Source organism: Hypomesus transpacificus, chromosome 15 (genome assembly GCF_021917145.1).
Source record: "Hypomesus transpacificus isolate Combined female chromosome 15, fHypTra1, whole genome shotgun sequence".
In the NCBI taxonomy this organism is placed as follows: Eukaryota; Metazoa; Chordata; class Actinopteri; order Osmeriformes; family Osmeridae; genus Hypomesus; species Hypomesus transpacificus.
Genome location: NC_061074.1, coordinates 12,929,197 through 12,951,789, shown reverse-complemented (window position 1 = coordinate 12,951,789; position 22,593 = coordinate 12,929,197). Strand labels below are relative to the sequence as shown.

At 41.9% G+C, this 22,593-nt stretch overlaps 2 protein-coding genes across 9 annotated transcripts; one reads left to right on the top strand and one right to left on the bottom strand.

Moving 5' to 3' along the window:
• Window positions 1-451: 451 nt before the first annotated feature.
• LOC124478017 (zona pellucida-like domain-containing protein 1) lies at window positions 452-9,296 on the bottom strand. The gene is made up of 14 exons (XM_047036118.1): window positions 9,210-9,296; window positions 8,806-8,844; window positions 6,040-6,067; window positions 5,247-5,432; window positions 4,383-4,496; window positions 3,952-4,172; window positions 3,624-3,805; window positions 3,434-3,506; window positions 3,198-3,295; window positions 2,828-2,908; window positions 2,426-2,597; window positions 2,088-2,190; window positions 1,950-1,979; window positions 452-1,850 (listed from the first exon to the last, which is right to left on the bottom strand). Exons 5-14 carry the CDS (start codon window positions 4,486-4,488, stop codon window positions 1,675-1,677), a joined length of 1,242 nt encoding a protein of 413 aa, XP_046892074.1. The 5' UTR covers window positions 4,489-4,496; window positions 5,247-5,432; window positions 6,040-6,067; window positions 8,806-8,844; window positions 9,210-9,296; the 3' UTR covers window positions 452-1,674.
• Window positions 9,247-22,204, top strand: picalmb (phosphatidylinositol binding clathrin assembly protein b). 8 transcript variants are annotated; one of them, XM_047036091.1, is made up of 24 exons: window positions 9,247-9,802; window positions 12,648-12,790; window positions 12,964-13,039; window positions 13,191-13,293; window positions 13,573-13,666; window positions 13,891-14,002; window positions 14,153-14,259; window positions 14,387-14,428; window positions 15,153-15,164; window positions 15,797-15,882; window positions 16,027-16,150; window positions 16,342-16,475; window positions 16,611-16,711; window positions 16,974-17,126; window positions 17,656-17,739; window positions 18,096-18,188; window positions 18,374-18,484; window positions 18,599-18,739; window positions 18,958-18,988; window positions 19,124-19,223; window positions 19,397-19,456; window positions 19,612-19,716; window positions 20,112-20,217; window positions 20,751-22,204. In XM_047036091.1, the coding sequence occupies exons 1-23, from the start codon at window positions 9,673-9,675 to the stop codon at window positions 20,202-20,204; spliced, it is 2,235 nt and encodes a 744-aa protein (XP_046892047.1). In that variant the 5' UTR covers window positions 9,247-9,672; the 3' UTR covers window positions 20,205-20,217; window positions 20,751-22,204. The 8 variants fall into 8 exon arrangements, with proteins under 8 accessions (XP_046892047.1, XP_046892045.1, XP_046892044.1 ...); XM_047036089.1 differs by lacking the exon at window positions 15,153-15,164 and having other exon boundaries at window positions 16,348-16,475; window positions 18,560-18,739; XM_047036088.1 differs by lacking the exon at window positions 15,153-15,164 and having other exon boundaries at window positions 18,560-18,739.
• Window positions 22,205-22,593: the final 389 nt, after the last annotated feature.

The window sequence follows — 22,593 nt, the reverse complement described above, 5'->3', positions numbered from 1 at the left end:
TCATTTTAGGTTTAGAAATGATTTTGTAAAAGCTGTTAAAACTCAAGATTAGCATGACTGTAGGATCTGGGTTGGGTTACAACTACACAGAGTCACACAATAAGGCCTGTTACCCAGAACACATGCTTTTATTGTTTATGGGAAAATAATAAATAATGGAATATTTGTCCATTTTGTAAAAGATGTCTCTGAGAATACCCAATTGTTCTGAAAGTACCAAGTTAATGATTGGAATAGTTTAGACAAGTTCAAGACAAAATCAACGCATTTATTACACCAAGGTAATGTGCAGGTGTCTGTTACACTCAAGAAGACTGGACAATGAATCCACGAAATCAAGGGAGTATATGGTATCACAATATGGGAGGATATAAGATGATTAGCACAGCTTTTACAGGCACAGAAAAAAAACTATGTGTATTAGATAGGCCTTGTCGCTCTTTTTATTTTTCTCATTCAAAGTTGCATGGCATTATACACTTTGGAAATATTGTGACCTCTGAATTACATTAGTGACACAGGCCTTTCCTAGTCACATCTTACAAAGAACTAACTTATGGCTATGCAGGCACAAGAAAACAGCATAATGACAGTTTATCAATGATACAAGAAACATAATTAATAGATAGGCATATTTCTCTCCTGGACATAACCAAGGCTTATGTGCTCATGAGCTTAATATTGCAAGGTATAGATCAAGCATTGTTTATTATATTCAGAACATGTCAAAAAGTATAAAAGTTATAAAGTAATCATCATCTTTAATTATTGTTAACTAATCAGTGGTTTAAGGACAGATCTCTTAATGAGGAACAGAACAGTATTGCAAACTTTTTTGAATCATTCTTTAATTGGACTTTTGAAACAACACAGCAAGGTGTTGGTCAATGTAGCATTTGCAAAAGTTAACAGAAAAAGCTTTATACAAAACCTTTATTATCTTCATATGATTCAAATATTTCTTTGAATGTAAAAATACAAAATAGAGACTAAATTAACATGATATACATTGAAGTAATTAAAATATATGGACAATTTATTTATTTTGTACATTTTAACCAAACATAAACAAGATACTTAGCTACAATAGTAATAAATCTAAAGATATAAGACATAGTCTTGTGAATACATATCCTACATTAACTTGGGATAGCATGCGTAAAATATATACCATACATATTAAATGAATACAGCAAAAACAATTTGGTGATGGTCTTTTGTTTTGTACCAGTCTTGGTGTCAAGGGTTGATATTACAACAACAACCTTATTTGTTTAATGAAACCAATTCTGTGCTTCACTATGACAATAAGGTTGAGGTAATTTAAGTTGAGAGGAATGTAAGGTGGCCCTTCGTGGTGATCTAGATCATGCAGAATGTACTGTATGGATTGTCCTTTCAAAACACTTTAAAGAACAATGGATTGGTAAAAACAGAAGGGAGTACAGGACGAACAGAACACAGCGCTACATGGCACTCCATGGACAATATGCTATTTACGTACATTATGTATTTAAGTTTGGCGGCACAAGAGCATGGAAGAGAACTTAAGTGAAAACATCAAATCAGAGACTTGGTTGAAAGGAGAAAAACAAGAGAAAGAGAGTGAAAGATAAGGATAAAGAAAGAGGAGACAGAGATTATATATTAGAGATAACGAGAGAGAGGGAAGGTTTATTTGAAGATGGGATTCCAAGATCCAGAGGGTGTTGCAGATGGGGGGTGCCCTCTTCGTAGGAGGCGGAGGGAAAGCAGGAAGAAGACAACACTGGCTCCTCCCAGAATGACCACACCTGAGAGCAGCGCACTGGTTACTGGGTTCATTGGGAGCAACGAGCCTCTCGACGCAGCTGAAATAACCCACGTTAAAAAGAAAACGCGTAAGATGAAATCTTTCTTCAACATGAAAAACGTGATCTAGATTGTGAGTTCTCAGGACAAGGGCTTACCAAGTTGTGAGTTATTGGTTGGAATTTCATCTGTAAAGACAATAACGGTCATAACCAATTCCAGAATAGACTGCGGATAGTATATATTTGATGATCTGCTCTTTCAGCAGAGATAAGACAGTAGGCTTTGGAACACACCCATCCTGGTGATTATGGGCCCAGCTGTGATGATGGCATTGCCAGACGCCAGTCTAGACTCTGTGCTCTCATCAGTGTCCCTCCTACGACGATGACCGCAGATCTAACAGCCACATCACCAGGAGATCATCACATGTCATTTTCATACGTTAGCTTACACACTATGGTGAGCCGCACAGATGCCAGGCCGACATGGGGACATTATATCTAGGTAATGTATAGTTAATGTTGGTATTAACAGTCCTGGGTTGTATCAAGGTGATGTATAGTTGGTATAAACAGTCCTGGGTTGAAAAAAACGATTAGACTGAAGCCTGAAGGGGAACAGGAATCCTTACTGGCATGAGCATCATGCAGTCATCCACCCGGCAAAGCTTGCTGACACAGTGCAGGAACACAGTGGACATCTTCTGGTGTCTGTGCTTGACGAAACGGAACACTTCAAAAGCAAAACGACCCATCTGACTCTTCCCGTTCTCAAAAACAGTTGTCTGTGGATCTTTGTGACAGCTGTTTTGAAAAAAAGCATAGTGCAACAGGGGTCCACACAAACACACCTACACACATACACACTGAAAGCAATGGAAATGTCTGGGTCTATGTTAAAATACTCAATGAGAAAAACATCCTGTCATTCACCCAGAAACCCCTTTATGAGGGCTTGAATGATAAGTGGATGGGTGAATGGATAATGGGCCACTTTGGTGGTTTATCTTGGCATCATTTGCAAGTGAGATTACCCAAAGAAAAGGTCATAGCGCAGTTCATCATTTGGATTCCCTGAAGGGGTGGTGTAACAGTAGTCCATCAAGATATTCCATCTACAAAGAGACAAAACTATGTTTCAGGACAGAGATCTAGTCTGACAACAGAACAGGACTGAAGGACTAGAGCCTTTATTGAGACTAATGAATGGGAAGAAATGACAGTTGGTGGAGCTGAATTATGTTGATGTCAACCGAAAGTTGAAAGTAGCGCCAACATAATCTGTTATTAAAGAGAAAATCCAAGTAGGACTGAAGAAGTTCAGTATGATCATTCTTTAAGATACAAATAATAAGAGGGAGTGTGGTGGTGTCAATTAAAGGACAAATAAATATAGTTTCTTACCGTTTGTCTAGGTTTGTAGCTTTAACTGCAGCGAATACTCTGGTTTTCAATGCCAGCCCAGCCGCTGGGATGGAGAGAGGCTGAATGTAGGTTGAGTCCTTCGGAGAAAGTAATACATTAGCAGGCTTACCCTCTGAGTCATGTGTCAATGCAACATCTTACATAAATAAAGCATTTGAGCAAGGCATATGTCAGTATACAAGGTCACAGAATTTTTTTTCAGTTTTGGTACTCACATTATACAGGATCATGCTCAAAGTGCTCACAAATGTGCCGTTATTATCTTTCACTGATATGGCAGCAGATGATCTTAAAATAATAACATTTTAATATGAATAACAATAAATTATAACAATATTAGCAATGATCACACTTAAACAAAATCAATCTTAAGTAGGAAACGTGTGAAGTGTGTGGGGAACTCACGAGGCCAGCTGGGAGTTGTTAACCAGATACTCCAAGGGATAGCTACAGCTGAACTTATACAGCAGCCCGGGCAGGTAACTGATAATGGTTGGAGGGTCGGGAGTGTCTATGTACCCTGAGACATTCCCTATCTGCACCAGGGACATGTTCCCGTAGGCATTGGCCCCGTAGGCTGTTGTCACCTGTGAGAAAAAAACATCACCTCAGGCTAAGAATACATATAAAGACAATAAACTGTCATCTTGTACCAAAATCAATACCAACAGATGCTCGTTAGAGTTTGTCTGTGAAGGTGCCCCCGGCTTGAGCTGTTCACATGGCCCCTTACCACCAGGCTGCTGCCACAGGCCTCCAGGGTGCTGAGACCGATGCTGAACAACACGGCTGTGGGGAAAGTGTTGTTGTTGATGAAACCCCGGCAGTGGGCCTCGCTTTGGCGACCGTTCAGGGCCAGGTCTGCGTCGGTGTAGCCGGAAAACAGCACCGGACAGAAGTTGATCTTCAAGGTGATGGTCTGAACTCCGCAGTACACGCTGATGTCACGCTCCGCTGGACAGAGAGATAGACAGAGTAATAGACAGAGACAATAAAAGAGAAAAGTTGACAAGATAAGAGACAATGACAAAACAAAGTAAAATATATTGCCTTAGAAGGTTACAAAAAAATATATTAAAAAAGCAACATAAAAATGACATTACAACATGTGGTGGGAAAGTAACGGGGGGGGGGGGGGCTTTACTCAGAGATGACAGTGCTCACCAGGAAACCTGCTGTGGTAGTTGGCATCACAGTTGTATCCATTAAATTGCGTGGATACTGAAGACATCCTAAATATCACCAGGAGGATAACATATACTCGCTCCATCTTCACACCTGGTGAAGTTCACACACATTTTCACTTTCATTCTTTCATCACTTAAGTGGCTCAGGTGCTGCATGCAAAGTCTCCAATCACTCTGTTACTGTACCTTAAAAACAAGTTCAAAACAGTTCCTTCCAAACCCCTGTAAATCATCCGGCTTCTCAATCTGTACTCCTCTTGTCCTCCCCGTTGGCTAAGCCTCACCCCCTAGCTACCCTGTCCACTAACCTTATCACCCTCTGTCCCCGGAACACCAACACGTTGACCCCTGAGTCTTGACCCAAATACCCCACCCCCTATACCAAGCCCTCTTCAAGTATGGGTTCCAGTTTTACTCTTCTGCCCTTTATTCAACCCCGCTTCACTCTCTCTCTTCTCTCCAAACCATTCTACATTCCTTTTCTCTCCAGCCTCTTTCACCCCACTCCCGGCTTCATGCAGCTTCTACTAACACACTTGGCTCTTTATACAACCTCTGTTGCTGTGGTTCTGAAGCCTCTTACCTGGTCTGCAGTGTACAGCTTAGCACTGTTCAAAGTGGTCTCACAAAAGGAGGGATCACTAATGCCGCATGAGTGTGCATGTGTGTGGTGTGTGTGAGTGCACGTGAGTGTGTGTGTGCGTACGTGTGTCAGTGTGTGGTGCGTGTTTTTGTGAATGTGTGCATGTGTGTGTGTGTGTACAGAAGCAAGGAGACACACCATCTCACTATCCAAACACTTCAACAAAAAGTACTGTCCCACAAAACATGGGAAACTCACATCAGATGTGAATGGCCTGGACAAATCTTTTCACGGCGCCCAGAAATCTGAGTGGGCTCCGAGGGTTCCCACTCATCTCCCCTCGGCCTGGTCTCCGTCTGTCATCCCACACAAACAGCGGCACTCAGCAGGGGGGCCGGGCTGGGAATTAAGCTGTCATCAGGTACTGAAGAGAGTGGCCCTTGCCTACATTCACATGGACATAAAAGTCAACTCAGGCTAATGCAGAGCTGTGTGTAGGTAATTTGGATGCACAGGGCATCACTTAGAGTGAGGCTTATTCTATGGCCTATACTGTACAATGGAAATCAAGGTGGATTTCTGGTGGTATTGGCAGGTTTGTACAATTCATCTTTTGCATGAGATTACTCTGTCCCGTTGTCTGCATTTTGAAATGACCTACTGTAGTTTCTCTTCAAAATATTCTTAAAAATGTGTGTTTTGTTGTGCAGAGTGGATATGACTAATTCTAGACCTGTTTTCTTTTTTATGAGTTCCACTGTATAGATATAGTGTACATGTATATGATATAGTTAGATATACATATATAGATATAGTGTACATGTATATATCTATATGTTTTGCACTTCACAATTTCACGTATGACACTCAAGATCAAACTTTAAATGCTGTATTTGTGTGAGAAAGTGTGTGTGCATGTGTGTGGCCTTGTCTATTTGTTTTTGTGGATGGCGATTGATACTGTGCACCAATAGTACGTAACCCTCCGGCCTGTTTGCTTGCTCTCAGGAATGAGGTTTGGATGCTGGATACGAGGAGCCTCTCTACTCACTAACATTCGTCCTTGTGATGATGCAGACCTGAAATCAAATATGAAGCACATACAAACAGACAACTGCCATTCAGGGTCCATAGGATCATATGGCCACATACACATGAAATTAATACATTTACTGAAACCATTACCATCTAGCTTGTTTTACAATTCCCACCCAGCAGATGACCTACTTAGCCAACATGTGGCCATTTGTTCTACTGAAATAGACAAACATTTTTGGGTGTGTGTGCATGACAGACAAATAGAATTAGGGAGAATGTGAGAGACAGAGAAAAATACAAAAAGAGCAAGACTTTACATTAAGATTACATGAACTACTATTTCATTATAATGTTGTGTAGTTGCCATTACACCATTATAATGGTGTAGCAGTACAAGTTATTACACTGGTAAAACAAGAAATTGGAGAAAGATACAATGTACAGTATAATGCATTCGCTGCTCCTTTTGTGAAGTCAGAGATTTACCTGTAATCTTAGATCTTTGGCCGCATATGTAGAACTACATGCCAGCATTCAAATAGCAAAGGATGGGCTGTATACTGGACTAGATTACTGAATGAAGTCCTATAGAAAGTTCTCCCAACAGAGTTTGACAGGCTTTCACTGAGAATCAGTGGTCAGATCTAACAGATATACTGTCTCAATCTGACCACAGATTCACGCTTCAACAGAGAACCCCACAGACATGCAAATGGTAAAATCGGTGTCCCCTAGCAAAACTGAAGAGAGTTTGGATGTAATTTCAGTCATCGGATTTAACACACACATGTAAACCAAGCCCTCATCAAAGGATGTGCTATGATCTCATCTTCAGTGAGTAACGTATCCAAAAGCCATCAACCTTGTTTATGCTATAGGAGCATGATTCATTCACATCAAAAAAGATAACATTTATATTCTTTTTAGTATTACAATGAAAGATAATCTCAGATGGAAGCTGGAAAAAAGGAATTATGGAGACACAAAACAAAAAAACACGTTTACAAATGTTTGTACCTGTAGCCCAAATACTGTGCCCCAAGTTATTCTGTTTATGTACAAAATAAGTTATTCATTTATATTGTACAAACGATGTCATGCATGTAGCACTGCATGTGGATTTCTCTTGTGTGCAGCAATGGATGAAGGTGTGCATAATTCTTTGATAGGGGTATTGTGTCGGGTGAGAACCCCACCAATATTACCAAGAGAGAAGCAGATGACTCATTGTTTATGTAAAGTAACCCTTCATATAACTAGTGCAGCAATTCCCAACCTGTGGGCTGCGGCCCATTAGTGGTCCGCTAGGGTAATATAGGTGGGCCACTAAACCAATGAAAACTCAAGTATGAAAAATGAATGTATCAAAATATTTATATATACTGTTGGTAAATTATTATTACAATTCCTACTAATTTTTAATTCATCATGACCGAAACGCAAATAGTTACGCTTGGCATGTTGACGAAGACCAACTGATATGGAAGCAAATCAGTGACATAATGTTTTGAATATTAAAAGGCATTGAATACTTTATATTGAAATTTAAACACCACCAAATTTGTTAGTTTTCAATTAACTTATTTAAAATTGAAATATGAATTTATTTCAATGTTCAAAAATCTGATTCAAGGTTCAGAAAATTCAGGTTGCTCATTTTCAAACAGTAAAATTCAGATACCTATGATGTCATAAAAAAAATCTAGCTTCAGAAATTCAAATTTCAGGCTGCTCAAAATTCAAGCTGCTCAAACTCAAATGGTGAATTTCAAATTTTTAAAAAATCCAGCCGATAAAATTTGAGCCGAAAAAATTCAGATAAAATTCAAGGTTCAGAAATTCAGGTTGCTCAAATTCGAACAGTAAGAATTCTGATGCCACTTCAATCCACTATGCACACACCACTTCTGCACATTTCATAAGGCAGGCCAACAACTTCCGGTTATTAGTTCTCAAACACAAAATTCAATTTTTTATGAGGAGTTTGGGTTGTCTTCCCAAAATGACGATTAACGATGTACATAGGATTATATGTTGCTGCCATTCAAGCAAACGGGAAAGGGGGTTCAAATTGTACGCTTTCGAGCTCCATCAGCAATTAGAATGGTACAATGGTTTATTTTCACACAGTAAAAGTAGCTAGCTAGGCTAGCTCTAGCTATCGAGGAAAAAAACTATATTATTATGTTCGCAATTTTCTGACAGCTTGCTTGCTAGTCATTGATGTTAACTCACATAAATAATGGGTATGTCATATTGTTTCCCAATGGATAATGTAATGTAACATGTCTTAGTTTCTGACAAAAATCTGGAAACGGGAGAGATCTCTGTGAGGGCTACCTGTTATCGTCGATGAAAAAAGCCGAGCAATAATAACATTTCTCACCATGCTTAGCCTACAACGAGTCCTAAGGGCATGAGTGGTGCATGTCATAGCAGTTAATGAGCCTGCAATATTAAGTGTGTAATTGTGATGGATACATGACAGAATCTCGTTATAATTTGCTCCATAACAGCCCCTGGGAGATTCCTTAGATTGATCCTGCCAGTTTAACAGCCAACACTATACACATCAAGCTAATAAAAGTAGATTGGCTGGTTATCAATCAAGCGGTTTTACTTGCCTAGGAAAAAGTGTCTGATTTACAGTCAGTTGTTCTTGCCAATGGAGCGTACTGAAGTCCAATAGTGCCCCCCTGTGCTGAATGAATTCACTTTCAGTCTGCTATTGAATTACGTAGCGTTATCAAAAACTCCTAAAACAAGATAATGACCTCACCGCAGTTTTAAAGGTGGGCTACATGGTACCGAACAAAATCTGTGGAGGAATAAACGATATACGATTAAAGTTTAACAACATATTACATCATGTCTTTGGACATGTTAAATTGATATAAAAAATGAATGAAAGCTGTTATTCGATAGCAGTAGTTTACAACTATATGTTTTTTTTCCAGACATAATACCTGGAGACTCCATATTAAAAAGCCATAGGCCTATACCCCTCAAAAGCTTTACGACACTTTATAAAAACAGTAATTTAGTAAGATATGTGTCCATGTCTACAGTGCATGGTCAACACCATAGGCCTAGGCCTGTAGCCTATTGATTATTTAATACTAGGCAAAAATACACAGCAGATTCTAGATTTGCGTGACACTCTACAACGTCATACATTCTAACCTTTCTGAGAACAGAGCAGGCCCGCCATTTCCCTGAATGCTTCTAGTCCTTTAAACCCAGCAGGAGTGGCGATTCGAAGACAGTAGACACAGAGGGATCCAGTGTGCGAGATCGGGATGAGATATAGGCAGAGACTGTGGGTGAATGAGTCAGCTAGTGGATCCATCATCAAATCCTCAAAAGCATCGTTATGAAATTTTATTTTAGGCGCTAGTTAAATGAATATCTGACGGAGCTTTGGATACACAGTTTACATTTTTTGTTGTAGGCTATTCATTACACCCTCTGCAACGCCCGGTATTCGTTTTGTTTCAGCGCCCCCTTTCTTTCGGTTTCAATTGGGTGGTGGACAAGGGGGTTGCCGGCGAAGAAGATTCAAAATTTACTTTACATTTTGAATAGCTGGTGTTGTGTAGCCTATTTTGAAATTCGTCGTTATAGGCTACAGCATAGATAAACGAAGATGTCGGGGCAGAGCATTACGGACAGGATAACGGCAGCCCAGCACAGTGTAACGGGATCCGCTGTGTCTAAAACAGTATGTAAGGCCACTACACACGAAATAATGGGCCCGAAAAAGAAACATTTGGATTGTAAGTATCTAATAAATATACTTAAAATATGATGTTTGAAAACAGAGACTGGTTTCGGGGAAACCACTGAGCTGCATTGGTAGAGTTATGGCGACGGGAATGGAAGGCCCAAGCCTTTACTGAAACACTGTTTCCTAGTTTTCTTTAAGAAAACATCTCTGATACAGTATTAAAAAATCCGATATTGCAATGAAAACGCACATCTGAAGAGTAGACTCTTGAACATTAGCATAATACTTAGCTAATAAACCTGTTTTGTTTATGATCGTTCATCTTGGCTAGTGGCTGTCAAAAGCATTTCTAATCATCTAATAATGGGTTCATTCATTCTGCATAGCTAAGCTATAGCACATTTCCAGGAACTCATAGATTTAAATATACTTTATTATTATTAACAAGTTCTCTATTATAGCTTACAGTAGGTAAGTCAATCATCGTAGTGGTTGTTGGGATGTATTTTTTGCCATCAGGCCTAGTAGGATAACAACCCGTTTTGAGCAGCATTAGCTTAGGGCAGGCCCAGAGGAGGAACCTGAAATGTTATTGATGACAAGTAACCAGATGGATGCGCGAAATAATTCTGACCAGCAACCAGGTTTGTCGTTGTTGTCACAGAGGCCAAACAAGTACATTTACACCTCCAGGTTATTGATAGCCTACATTATCTGTCAGAAGGCCTTGTGCTCCTGTTAATGCTATTGCATCGTAACATTCCTCAAGTAGGCTATTTGATACAGGAATTGAAAATCACTTGAGTCATTGGAAAATCTGGAATTTTCCTGTATGTGAAACCATGGAATGTTATGTCAGAGATGAAATCGACATCACCTTGTAGAAAATTGACATGAAACTGTATTACAATTACATAATTGGATAATCCAGCAGTCAGTGTTGTATTTTGACGTTTGTGAATAGCATGTCTTCATATCTGTACTGGTGGAGTAAGGCTGGGCTTTTGCATTGTATCTTTATATTGTGTCTGATCCTGGCAATGAGAGGAGTTTCCTCCGACAGACTGCTACACTTCTGTGTCATCACCCTTACCACTCCAAGTTTCCACACAGAGCAGCCACTGATATTATTTTGGTTGACATCACAGAAGTGTATCTTCTCCACTGAGGAATGCAGGTGGAATAGGTATCTTAGATGACTTTCATTTGGGAGTCATCCAGACAGGTGTGTTGTGCATCCGTACTGTAGGTGCAGTATCTACAAGTTTGTGAGCGTTGCTTCCTGGTCCTTGATAGAAGTGGTTTCTCTGAATATTATCTGTATGAAGATAGCATAAAACGGTTGGCTAGACTAGCATCTCTAAAGAAGAAGGTGACCACTTGTCAGTGTTTTTGACACATATTTAAAATTCCTTCAGAAATTTCGAGTTTTCTTACCTGTTAGCTCTTTGGGGGCTTTTCTCCTGAAGGAGCCCTCATCTAACAGGATGACTGAGAGTTGGCATACACCTGAAGTGTGTTGGCTCAACCAACCTAGCCAGCTGTCCAACGTGACAGAGAGACTCCCTCCCTCACACTCACCCCCTCAGATCTCACAACAGGAGGCCCATATTGCGATCTGTGAACATGACTGTGACATACCACCTCTGTGCCCACATTGTCATGTGTACATGGAGGGTTTGAGTGTGTGTGTGTGTGTGGGGGGGGTATTTGCGTTTGTAATGAGATGGAATGATTGAGCTATTTTTGTCAAGTTCCTTCATTCAGATAAATGTGCCACAGCCTATATGCAACAGCAGTGAAGACGTGTTGCTGTTTTGAAGACAAGCTGTTATCATCGCAAGACTACTATAATGTAACATTACAGTACTGTCAGTGTCTCTCTCTCTCTCTCTCTCTCTCTCTCTCTCTCTCTCTCTCTCTCTCTATCCATACTCCCAGTCTTCCCTGGGTGATTCAGCCAGCCATGCTTACTGCTGCTGCTCTAGAAGGTTACCCTGTCCTACTTAGAACCCCCTCCTTAGAAAAAACACAGAAATATAGGCCAGAAAGCCTTCTCTGACTGCACTGTCAATCTGTTCATCACTGAATGGCAACACCATAAGTGCTGCTGGAATGGTGTGCACTGTGCAGGTTTGACCCGCATCCCTCTGCTAAGATAAAGCTCTCCTCAACTAGCAATAGGACACATAGCAGCTACTAATATTAAACTGATGTGGTTTAGGTCTAGATTAGGTTTTAAAATTAACTTAACTGTGAGTAATTAAAACAGGCGTAGGCTTCATGCTTGCACTGTTTTTATGGTTTTAAACCTTTTTCAGGCCAACACAGTACTGATAGACCACAGAGAGAAAGAGAGAGAGACATGGAGAGAGAGAGAGAGAGAGAGAGAGAGAGAGAGAGAGAGAGAGAGAGAGCTGATGAAGGAAAGAACATCCCTGTCCAAGCTATTTGGCAGTCTTTGAAACAAGTTGGCTTCAGGATTGTGAATTCTTCTTGAGTTTGTTAAACCTCAGCTCTAAACCCTCTCGAGGAAGTGCACTGTGGAAAAAGAAAAGAGGCAGTCTGTAGTAGCATAGTAATTAAGTATCTTTAGAGTAGTCACACAATTAGTCAGACATTGAATTAAAGCTAATTGAATGAGATTGCAGCCAAGGGCATATTGACTGTTTGTGAGTGTTTACACTGTGTGTGTAAACACAGACACAGAATATGAAAGTCAGAATATGAACGCCTAGAATTCATCTCCTTGTAGGGAACCCATTGTACAGTATTCTCTGTTGTCAACACTGTGTCTCTCCTCAGAACACTACATATGAGCGTATGAATCGTCATTCTCAGAATGAGACCATTGAAGATAATCCTCTAAATGGCCCCTTTCTCTCTCCTCTCAGACCTGATCCACTGCACCAATGAGATGAACGTCAGCATCCCCCAGTTGGCCGACTCACTATTTGAACGGACCACTAACACCAGCTGGGTGGTGGTGTTCAAGTCCCTGATCACCACACACCATCTCATGGTCTACGGGAACGAGGTGAGGGACTGATCTATGATTGGATACTAGAACTGAACCAGCACCTTTTCTTTCTATTAGAAGCTGTTAATCAACTAATAATCAAGACATTACGTCTGTATTACTGTATTATTTGAATTATATCATCAACGTATTTAATAAGGGTGAATACCTTTTTTTTTCTTTCGATACAGCGTTTTGTCCAGTACTTGGCTTCAAGGAATACGTTATTCAATCTCAGTAATTTTTTGGACAAAAGTGGGTTACAAGGTAACTTTGAAAAGCTTTGTCCTAAACTGTCATGCTGAGCAAAGCTTTAAAGAGATATCACAACCGTCATAGCAGTCATATTAAAAATATTTAAATCTTATCATGTTTGTTATCCTCCTAATGTGTGCTTTTGTTTTCCCATCTCCTCCAGGCTATGACATGTCCACATTTATCCGGAGATACAGCCGATATTTGAATGAAAAAGCGGTTTCATACAGACAGGTCGCTTTTGACTTCACTAAAGTAAAGCGAGGGTGAGGATCTGTCAGTAGACGTGTTTGTGTTTGACTCGTTTCCAGACTTAAAAATAATCCAACTCACTGCTGGCGGAAAGAAACTCTTTAATATGCAGTCATTCACCGTTTGTGAATCCGTCTCAGTATTCTTTAGATGTACAATATTGTACAATGTTCATATTCCTGCAGCACTTGGAATCCTTTTACTAACATGCAGTAGAAAGTGACCAGACATTTGCATAGCCACCCTGCTTTTATCTCTGTCCTGTGTCTTCTATTAAAAACCTGTATCTACAGGGTGGACGGGGTGATGCGGAGCATGAATACAGAAAAGCTGTTGAAGACTATCCCTATGATACAGAACCAGATGGATGCTCTCCTCGACTTCAATGTGAGTCTGAGGTCAACCTTGCTGTGCTCATGTAATATAAAGAGGCTTGCCCGGGGCTTTCAGATAGTCTGCAGATAGACAAGAACAGATATACATTACACACCTTATTGTGCACGCTAGCAGTATCTTCTCTGTTATTGTTTGTCAGCAGAACTGCTGTGGTGAGTTACGGATCTATCTTTTTTTTGCTGGTTTTGTGAAGCGCCTTGATCTATCTCCTTCAGGTCAATGCCAATGAGCTCACCAACGGAGTCATCAATGCAGCCTTCATGCTGCTCTTCAAAGACTCCATCAGGCTTTTTGCAGCCTATAATGAAGGCATTATCAATCTGCTAGGTAAACCATCAAGTCACCTTCTCTCACAATGGTCTGCACGATTCAGTGGCACGATTCAGTGATTGGAATAACGTTTCATCATCAGTGTCATCATTATCTGGTGATTTTATAGGAATTGTTCTAATGAAAGCCTTGTCTGTCGGACCATAGAAAAGTACTTTGACATGAAGAAGACCCAGTGTAAAGAGGGCCTGGATATCTACAAGAAGTTCCTCACCCGAATGACACGCATCTCCGAGTTCCTCAAAGTAGCAGAGGTAATTTCTCTTAAACTCATTCAGTCATTCAAAGGTGCCTCCTCAAATGTATCTGCAGATAAAGGTAAGATCACTTTATAAGAGGAAAGACACAACTGTAACTTGGTCTCTCTTTCCTGTTCAACAGCAAGTCGGTATTGACCGTGGAGACATACCAGACCTATCCCAGGTAAGTTCTACACCTTTGACTGACTAGTACCGCTGGTGTCTACTGAGGTTCATGTACCAAACAACTTCACGTCTGACGAAAAAGGCTGGATGGGACAGCAACTTATCTTTCTCTGATGCGCCCACACACTATCACTCAGACTCTCTCTCTCTCTCTCTCTCTCTCTCTCTCTCTCTCTCTCTTTCTCTCTCTTTCTCTCTCTCTCTCACACACACACACGCACACACATACTATCTCTCTCTCCGTACCTCTGTCTCTCATTTGTGCTATCAACTTCTCTCTGTCCCTCCAAGTGTCTTTATCTCTTCCGGTGTTAATTCTTCTTTTTCAAAATAAGCTGTTACCTTAACCCACAATATTTACTCCCCCCTGCACAAATGCTCCTTAAGATGAGGCTCCGCTGAGTGCATGATTTCCCCCAAGCGCATGTCGCTGACTGAGGCGTGTTACTCACTTTTTTCTTCTTCTTCCTTTTTGATTAAGCTTTATCTACAGTACATAAAGGTGTTATAGGTTCAAACGGTGTGTTTTACAGTCAACTTGATTCACACTCTGTAATACAATCATTGTGGAATATCCTTGCAATGACAATGGCCACATTAAAGTCAACCTCAGAACACTGTAATTGGACATTTATATAAATACACACATAAATTAATAAATATATCTTTCTGACCATCACCACCTTTATATTCTGTATTTTCCCCTATCTTTCCACCTTTAGTTCACAGTTTGTGTAAGTATCCTCATATCACTTTTCTTCTGTGTCTGTGACTTGATTTGGTGTTGTCTTGCATGCCTCTCTCGTGTGGTCGCTGAGTTTGTGTCGAGCAGGTTCTGTACTAATCTGTGGTCAACCACTGTCCTCATAGTCCCATGAGATGTACCAAAATGTACATCTACATTTTGGATGGTACAAAATGTACCATCCAAAATGGCTGCCTGATTGTGCTTAGACATGGTCAGTTCAACACCAAACACCAGGATGTTGAAAATGCTGTGATGTGTCATCCGCAAAAATGTGATATCCACTCATCCAAAATGGCTGGCACCTGGAAAATGTTGTGGCAAAATTACAACATACATTCCAAACACGTGATATGGTTACCATGGATCAGTGGTGGGCAGGCTATGGCCCTTGGGTGCCCATAAGCACCAAGCCACTAGCAAAGTATTAAGATGTAGTACTATAAGTACAGTATTATAGTAAACAAGCACAGAACACAAAGCTATGGCGTTTTTGTAGTATAGTGGAGAGCAGAGTGTAAAAAAACAAACCCTAATACCCACCACTTTCCTGGATGGTGACGTCCATACTGTCTGTTAAGTCTTAAACACTGTGCTGACTGTGGGTATTTCTCACCCCAGGCTCCCAGTAGCCTTCTGGAAGCTCTGGAACAGCACCTCGCCTCTCTGGAAGGAAAGAAGGTGAAGGACTCCACTGCTGCCAGCAGGTAGGCTCACGCTATGGAGTTGTAATTCATTTATATCTACGCACAACTCCATACTCTCCCTCCAGTTTTTATTTATTTACAAGAGGCAGCAGTACCTGTGTGTTTTTGCCTAACAGTGTTTATTCCTGTGTTTTTTTGTTTCAGGGCTAGTACCCTGTCTAACGCGGTGTCTTCGCTGGCCAGCACGGGGATGTCCTTTACTAAAGTGGATGAGCGGGAGAAACAGGCCGCTCTGGAGGAGGAACAGGCCCGTCTCAAAGCACTGAAGGTAATATAGCAACAACACATGATGGCGACTGGCCACTTCAACTCCAAATTCCCTCATAGTTCAAAGTGAACCCGTCCAGTGCCGCACGAATAAATACATAATCTAGGAATTTGGTGTTGCAAAACTGTCCCCCTCAAAGAAATAGGGGCTTTCTGTAGTGCCGATATGTGACTTGGACTGTTTCCACCCAGGAACAGAGGCTGAAGGAGCTCTCCAAGAGACCTTCCTTCGCCACCACAGACACATCGCCTGTCTCCACCACAGGGGGCACTATCAGCACTGCCCCAGCAATTGACCTCTTCTCTACCCCTAGCTGTTCCAATGGGTATGCCTCAACTGGATGTCTATGTGGCCCCTGATACGAACCCCACCTGTTTGCAAATTATATAAAACTGGTAGTCCTGGAAGCTACTGAATGTGTTCAAGATCAGGCTTGCTGACAGCTACCTTTTCTCCCCAGTGCTCTGAAGATGGAGAGTGACCTCTTTGACCTGCAGCAAACCTTCCAGCCCTCCATGCAGGCTGGATCTACAGGTCTGCCAGTGGCTACTGCCTGGGCAGGTAGGCATCTCCTGTTACCCAGACAACACCACAAAGGGCCCTCCTGTCCGTGTGGAAGTTCACTCATGGTCTGCATGCACTCCCTTTGTTGTCTGACTGACGTCCTCCTTTCTTCCTCTCTTTTCCTTCGATCCCTCTCTTTCTCTCCTCTCTCTGTCTCTCTCTCTCTCTCTCTCTCTCTCTCTCTCTCTCTCTCTCTCTCTCTCTCTCTCTCTCTCTCTCTCTCTCTGTCTCTCTTTCGATCTCTCTCTCACCTGCCTAGATCCTTTCACCTCTGCTGAAGCTGGAGACGACTCCATGCCAAACCTTAACCCTTTCCTGTCAAAGCTCGTTGTCGATGCTGCACACTTGCCTGTCGTTTCCTCAGACGGTGTTAGCTTTTCCTCTAGGACGTCTGCTCATGAAATGTTTGGTGGTAAAGACTCATTTTGTTTCTCCCGACATCTCCTACGTGTCCTCCACATGCCCCAGGTAGCAGAGTCCACCATGAGCATGCCTGACTCGCATGTTCAGTGAATAATAGAGATGTTGATAGCTGTAACACCTGTCTGAAATAGGAATTTAAATTGCCAACCAGGAATGTCTTTTTGCCCATGATTTGATTCTCTGAAATAACTTTCTTGTGACGTGGGGCTATCGATTGGTTCCTTTCCAGTTTAATCAAGCCTAAAAGACGAGTAACAAACTTTTAGAGAAAGGAGTTCTAGTGCTTCATATTCTGTAGCATTCTGATTGACAGACTGTCCACGTGTGGAGGTGATGTTGTCTAACTCCCGACCTGTATGTTCAGGATATACCACTCCCTTCGTCTTTGTTGTGTCATATTTGATGGTAGTACTCATATCATAGTAGTTAACAATGTCAAAAGTCTCATTTTGTCCATTTGTAGAGCAGTTTAAGCTGAATTCTGTTTTCTTTCACCAATACTATGTTTGATCTTCTAGATCGTTACAATCCCTTTATTGACACAAACTCGTCCGTTTCAACCAATTACAAACGCACAGTGCGGATAGAACACTCCGTTTCAGGTACTACGATGGTTCACCATCCCAGACTATGTTTCCTCAGCCCTGGCAAACATAGACACCCAGTCCCATGTCTTCCCCATGGTCCCTCCCTATAACCAGAGGCCAGCATCTGGGAACATAGACTTTCATTACCTTCTAGTTAGGATCCTTTTTCACCTCCTTTACCTCTGTCTTATATACTATTTTCTATAGTTTCATGTTTTACTTTACTGTTACATGTTATTTACACTTCCTGGAACCTTTCTTCTCTCTGTCTGTATTGTTCCTCTGTCTTGCCTGCCTGTCTGGCCTCGCCATGAACTGCATTCCTGTGCTCTCTTTCTTTCTTCCCTTTCCTGCTTCCTGTGGGGTGTCAGACTCCTTCTGTGGTTCAGTGCCCATGGCCCAGCACCTCCCACACCAGGCCCCATACCCTCCTGAGTCCTCTGGTGTAGCAGGCCTATTCAGAGGTAGAGTACTAGACCTGAAGCCGTCCCATGGAAGGTCCATTCAAAGATACTCTAGGTCGAGAGTCCGGTGGGTCTCAGTGCTAAGAGAATGAGGCCAAATGGTGTCCAGTCGGTTGTGTTGCTTCACTTATCAGTCTGTCAGTACCTGTAGTGATAGCCTCATCTTTGGCCTTTTTTTTCCGAAGGATATTCAGCACAACAGGCCCCTCCCCAGCCCTCTGCAGGAGGGATCCAGGTGGACTTTGAGTCAGTCTTCGGATCCAAAGCGACCGGCGTCAATAGCCTTGATTCTGACGGTGAGTACGTGCATACGACTGGGCCACGCAGGGGGGTCGAAGACATCATTGACTCGATGATTTCTCCTGCAATAGCATGTTGTTGTTTTTTTCCTTCTTCGCCCACCCCTTCAGATATTACAGGGGGCATCCTGAAGCCCACTATGGCAGGGTCTAACCAGGCCCTCTGCTCCAGTCAGCAGCCAGAGAAGCTGGTGTCAGACGACCTTGACTCCTCTCTGGCAAACCTAGTGGGCAGTAAGTGGCACTTTACGGGTGGGTATTCTAATGAATTTTCACTGGACTGGTCAGGAGCTCATTCATCATGTTCTATAGTCTATATATTCAATTGAACATTCTTTGTGTTGTTGTGACAGTTGTGCCTCAGTGCAAACTGGGCCAGCATTGTCATCATCATACTGACATGTGTATGTTTTTTGGACGTAAAATCTCCTGATGCACCTCTTCCATTTGTGCTCCTAAACTTCTTTTAGATCTCGGTATTGGAAACGGCACCTCGAAAAAGTAAGTGACCCCTGACATGGCTACCTTTTTTTTCTCTTTCTCTGTGGCGTGGTCAAAGTGACGCCCTCTGTCGTGCTGTTTCTCCAGCAGCAGCAGCTAGCAGCCTGGGCTAATATTAGCTGTTTTAATCTGCAGTGACATCCACTGGAGCCAGCCTGGGGAGAGGAGGTTGACTGGAGGAACCAACTGGCAACCCAAGGCTGCGCCGACAACTACTTGGAACCCCGTCTCCATGGTGATGCATACCGGCCTTTGACAGTGGTCATGCAGACTTTCTTCCCCCGGGAAGCAGTGCTGGTTGCGCTTGACTTTTGTTATGTGCAACAGAAGTGGACGCACGCCATTCAACTGTTTGTATGCTGTTCTGAGAAATGATGTTTGACGCTCGGTCTGTTTGTGTCTTCACAGCCTCCCTCTGTCATGGCCTTCCCTGCCACGACTCCCACAGGCATGATGGGATACGGAATGGTAAGGATACTTGCCTGTATACAGCTGTCTGTGTGCATTAGCACTGAAGCAGCTGCCGTTCCTTTTACAGAGAAGCTAGAGTTGGGGCTAGGGCAGACTCTTCAGGACAGTTTGACATGGCATATCTTCAGGCTGGTGAATGTTCTCTTCCACAGCCCCAGCAGATGGGCTCCATGGGGATGATGAACCCTCCCACTATGATGTACACACAGCCTGTCATGAGGCCACCCAACCCCTTTGGCTCTGTGTCTAGCGCTCAGGTATGTGTGAGTGCATGTGTGTGTGTGTGAGTGTCAACTGCTGTGAACGTTTGTGTGTCCAGTGCATGAGAGTATACGTGTTGTAATGTAAAAGCGTGTGAGTTTCTGCTTCTGTGATGAGTAGTTAGCTATTGTGGGTGTTAGAGCTGTGTTGTGATGACTATCCCACTGTGATGACGACAGGGTTCTACTTGACCCCTTTCCTGGGTCAAACCTTGTCAGTCATCACCCTCCTTAAGAATCATTTGTATTTACCCCTCTCAGTGTAACCTCTCCTTCACGTCTCTCTCCTGTCTCTCGTTCTATCTAATCTCTCCTCCGTCCTTCTCTCGGTTCCTGCCGTCTCTGACTTCACCCCTCTTTCTCCCTCTGTTTCTCCCTGTCCTTGAAAATAGCCCTCTGCAGCGTCTAGTCCTTCCACCCAGAGTCCCCTCAGAGCTCCTGGACAGGACCCATTTGCACAGCTCTCTCTCAAGGATTTCTTGTAGAGCATCTCCTTAGGTACAGCATGCTCTGTGCTTGCGGATGCACCTGCACGAGCGGCACGTCTAACGCTCCGATGCTTCCCTTTTCCTGTCTTCCTCTCTGCCCCTTCATTTGCAAACCACACTGCTTCTTCTCCCATCCGATCAGAGACAAGCTGTTTGATACTTCCTCGCTTTCAGATCTGCACTTTTTGTTGGCTTGCTTTATTGCACACTCACTTTAATTAGTGTCTCTGGATTCATTAAAAGGTGTATTTTTGCCTTATTTTTTAAAAATCTTTTTTTGTTCTTCTTTTAAATATATATTTTTTACACGTAGAAGTGTACTGAACCTTAATTTCTAGATAGGAGTCAACCATTTAGTAACTTAAAATTTGTTTTATGTTCTGTTGTACTTGTGTACTGAGACAATTGTGTTCTAAGGCACATTGCTCTGAGTTGAAGTGTCTGTCTTCTCATTGTATTCATGCAGTTTCATGCAGCTTCAACCCATCAGGGAACAGTCTTCCTCTGTCTAAATAAACAATTTATGTTCCTCTTGACCCACAGATGCAGTTCATGTAATATGAAGGAATCGTCTCTCAGAAGGTGACGCACTTAGCAGCAAAGATTTGTCCTCGTTGCAGTCCTACTCTTCAGAGAAACGTTCACACACCCCAAATACAGACATGCCAAGAACACAGCCGTGCAATGACTGGAGGAAACCATGGAAACCATGTGTAAACGACGTTGGGAGAGAACTCACCCATTATTCTGTAATTTGTCTAAGACGTCAAGTGATGCTGCTGTCTAACCCCTTTATAGGGAATCCTCATCCATTTTATAATCTGTAAAGATAGTTATGGGTGCTGAGAAACTTTGATATTATGTATTTGGAGATACTGTTGTTGAATGCTAAGGATTGATGTTGGGAAGGGGGGAGAAAAAGTGGAGGTTGTCAGGTTAGGAATCCTTCTCTTCTGGATCACCAGTCATCCATTTCCCACAGTTACTTAACTGTCACTGAGTAGTGATGCTAATGACGTTTACACCTGTTTTAGTTATTGTCTTTTTTACCGTGTTTACAGTAGACATTCCTCGTGTGTTGTTTGTATTTATTTATGATTATTGATTTAAGATTGGGGGGGGGGAAATCTATAGTAAAACCTACATTACAATGAACACCCGTGGGAGAGCATATGCATAAACCATGGATGTTGGACTGTGTCATTGAGGTAGAGTTACAAAAGAAGATAGATATTATATAAATTTACACCTATAAGCGGAATGATAGAGCACTAAATATTCTCTGAGTTTTGTGTGAAGAACAATTCTTAATAGATGCAAATCTCACAATCTCCATAAACTTAAAGTGTGACGGGGGTTAGGGGTTAGAGTATGAGTCAGTCATCTACAGTATAGTCAATTCTGTGCCTAGGGTTTTTGCAATGGAACGTTTTATTTTATTTTATTCCTTTAATTTTACATTTTCATCTAGTTGAAACCACTTCATCCATGATCCTGAAGCATCACACAGGGGGGAGGGATCCATTTTGCTTTAAGCTTGGCATGCCATCAACTCACGAACCGTTTTAATGGCTGCCTTTACTCTGAATGTGAAAGAGTTGCCTTCATGTTGCACACATCTTTCCAAGCTACCTGCCCGTTCTCAGCCCCTGTTTCGGGAGACGGGGGACGACTGTGTATGTGGGTGTTGGTGATACAGAGAACGGTCAGAGTTTGGATGTAAATGAGTTGTATAGAGATCCAGATGACCAGGATAGGAGTGAGGCGCTGTTGATCGGTGCTCCGTGTATATAAAACTGACTGTTCATTGTGAGGGGAAGTGAAAGATGTATGAAATATGAAAGCAATTCAATCAAATATGACTCTACCTAAGTTTGATTCAGGATATTATCTGCGTTTGTCCTACGCAGATTGTATTTTTCTTTATGTAATTAGAACGTGTAGCAGACATCGACAGATTTTGTTTTCTTTTTCAAATAAAGAGCAGCTTCCACAAAGGTGTTGGTTTGTCTGCAGTTTTTTCAAAGCTACACTTTTGGAATAGGCCCTCATGTCAGTATAATGTAGTTCCCTAGAGTCACAGCTTCTCAGTAGAAAGGTCAACTATTTTGTGACTATACTGTGTGCCTTTTTTCTTAGGTCTGGTTACTAATCTTTCATCCTCCCTTTTTGTGATGCATTCAGTACAGCAGATAGAGTGCACATGCATGCAAAGACACTTGATAAATACTGACACCTGGTGCCCAGTATATACAAACTATACTTGATATACTACTGGAAAATAAATGATATTATACTATTCTATATTCAGTATTGATTATTGCAGTGAGAAAACCAGGTCTTGAATTACACTTGGCTAGTACATGTATTAATGTTTACATAAAGC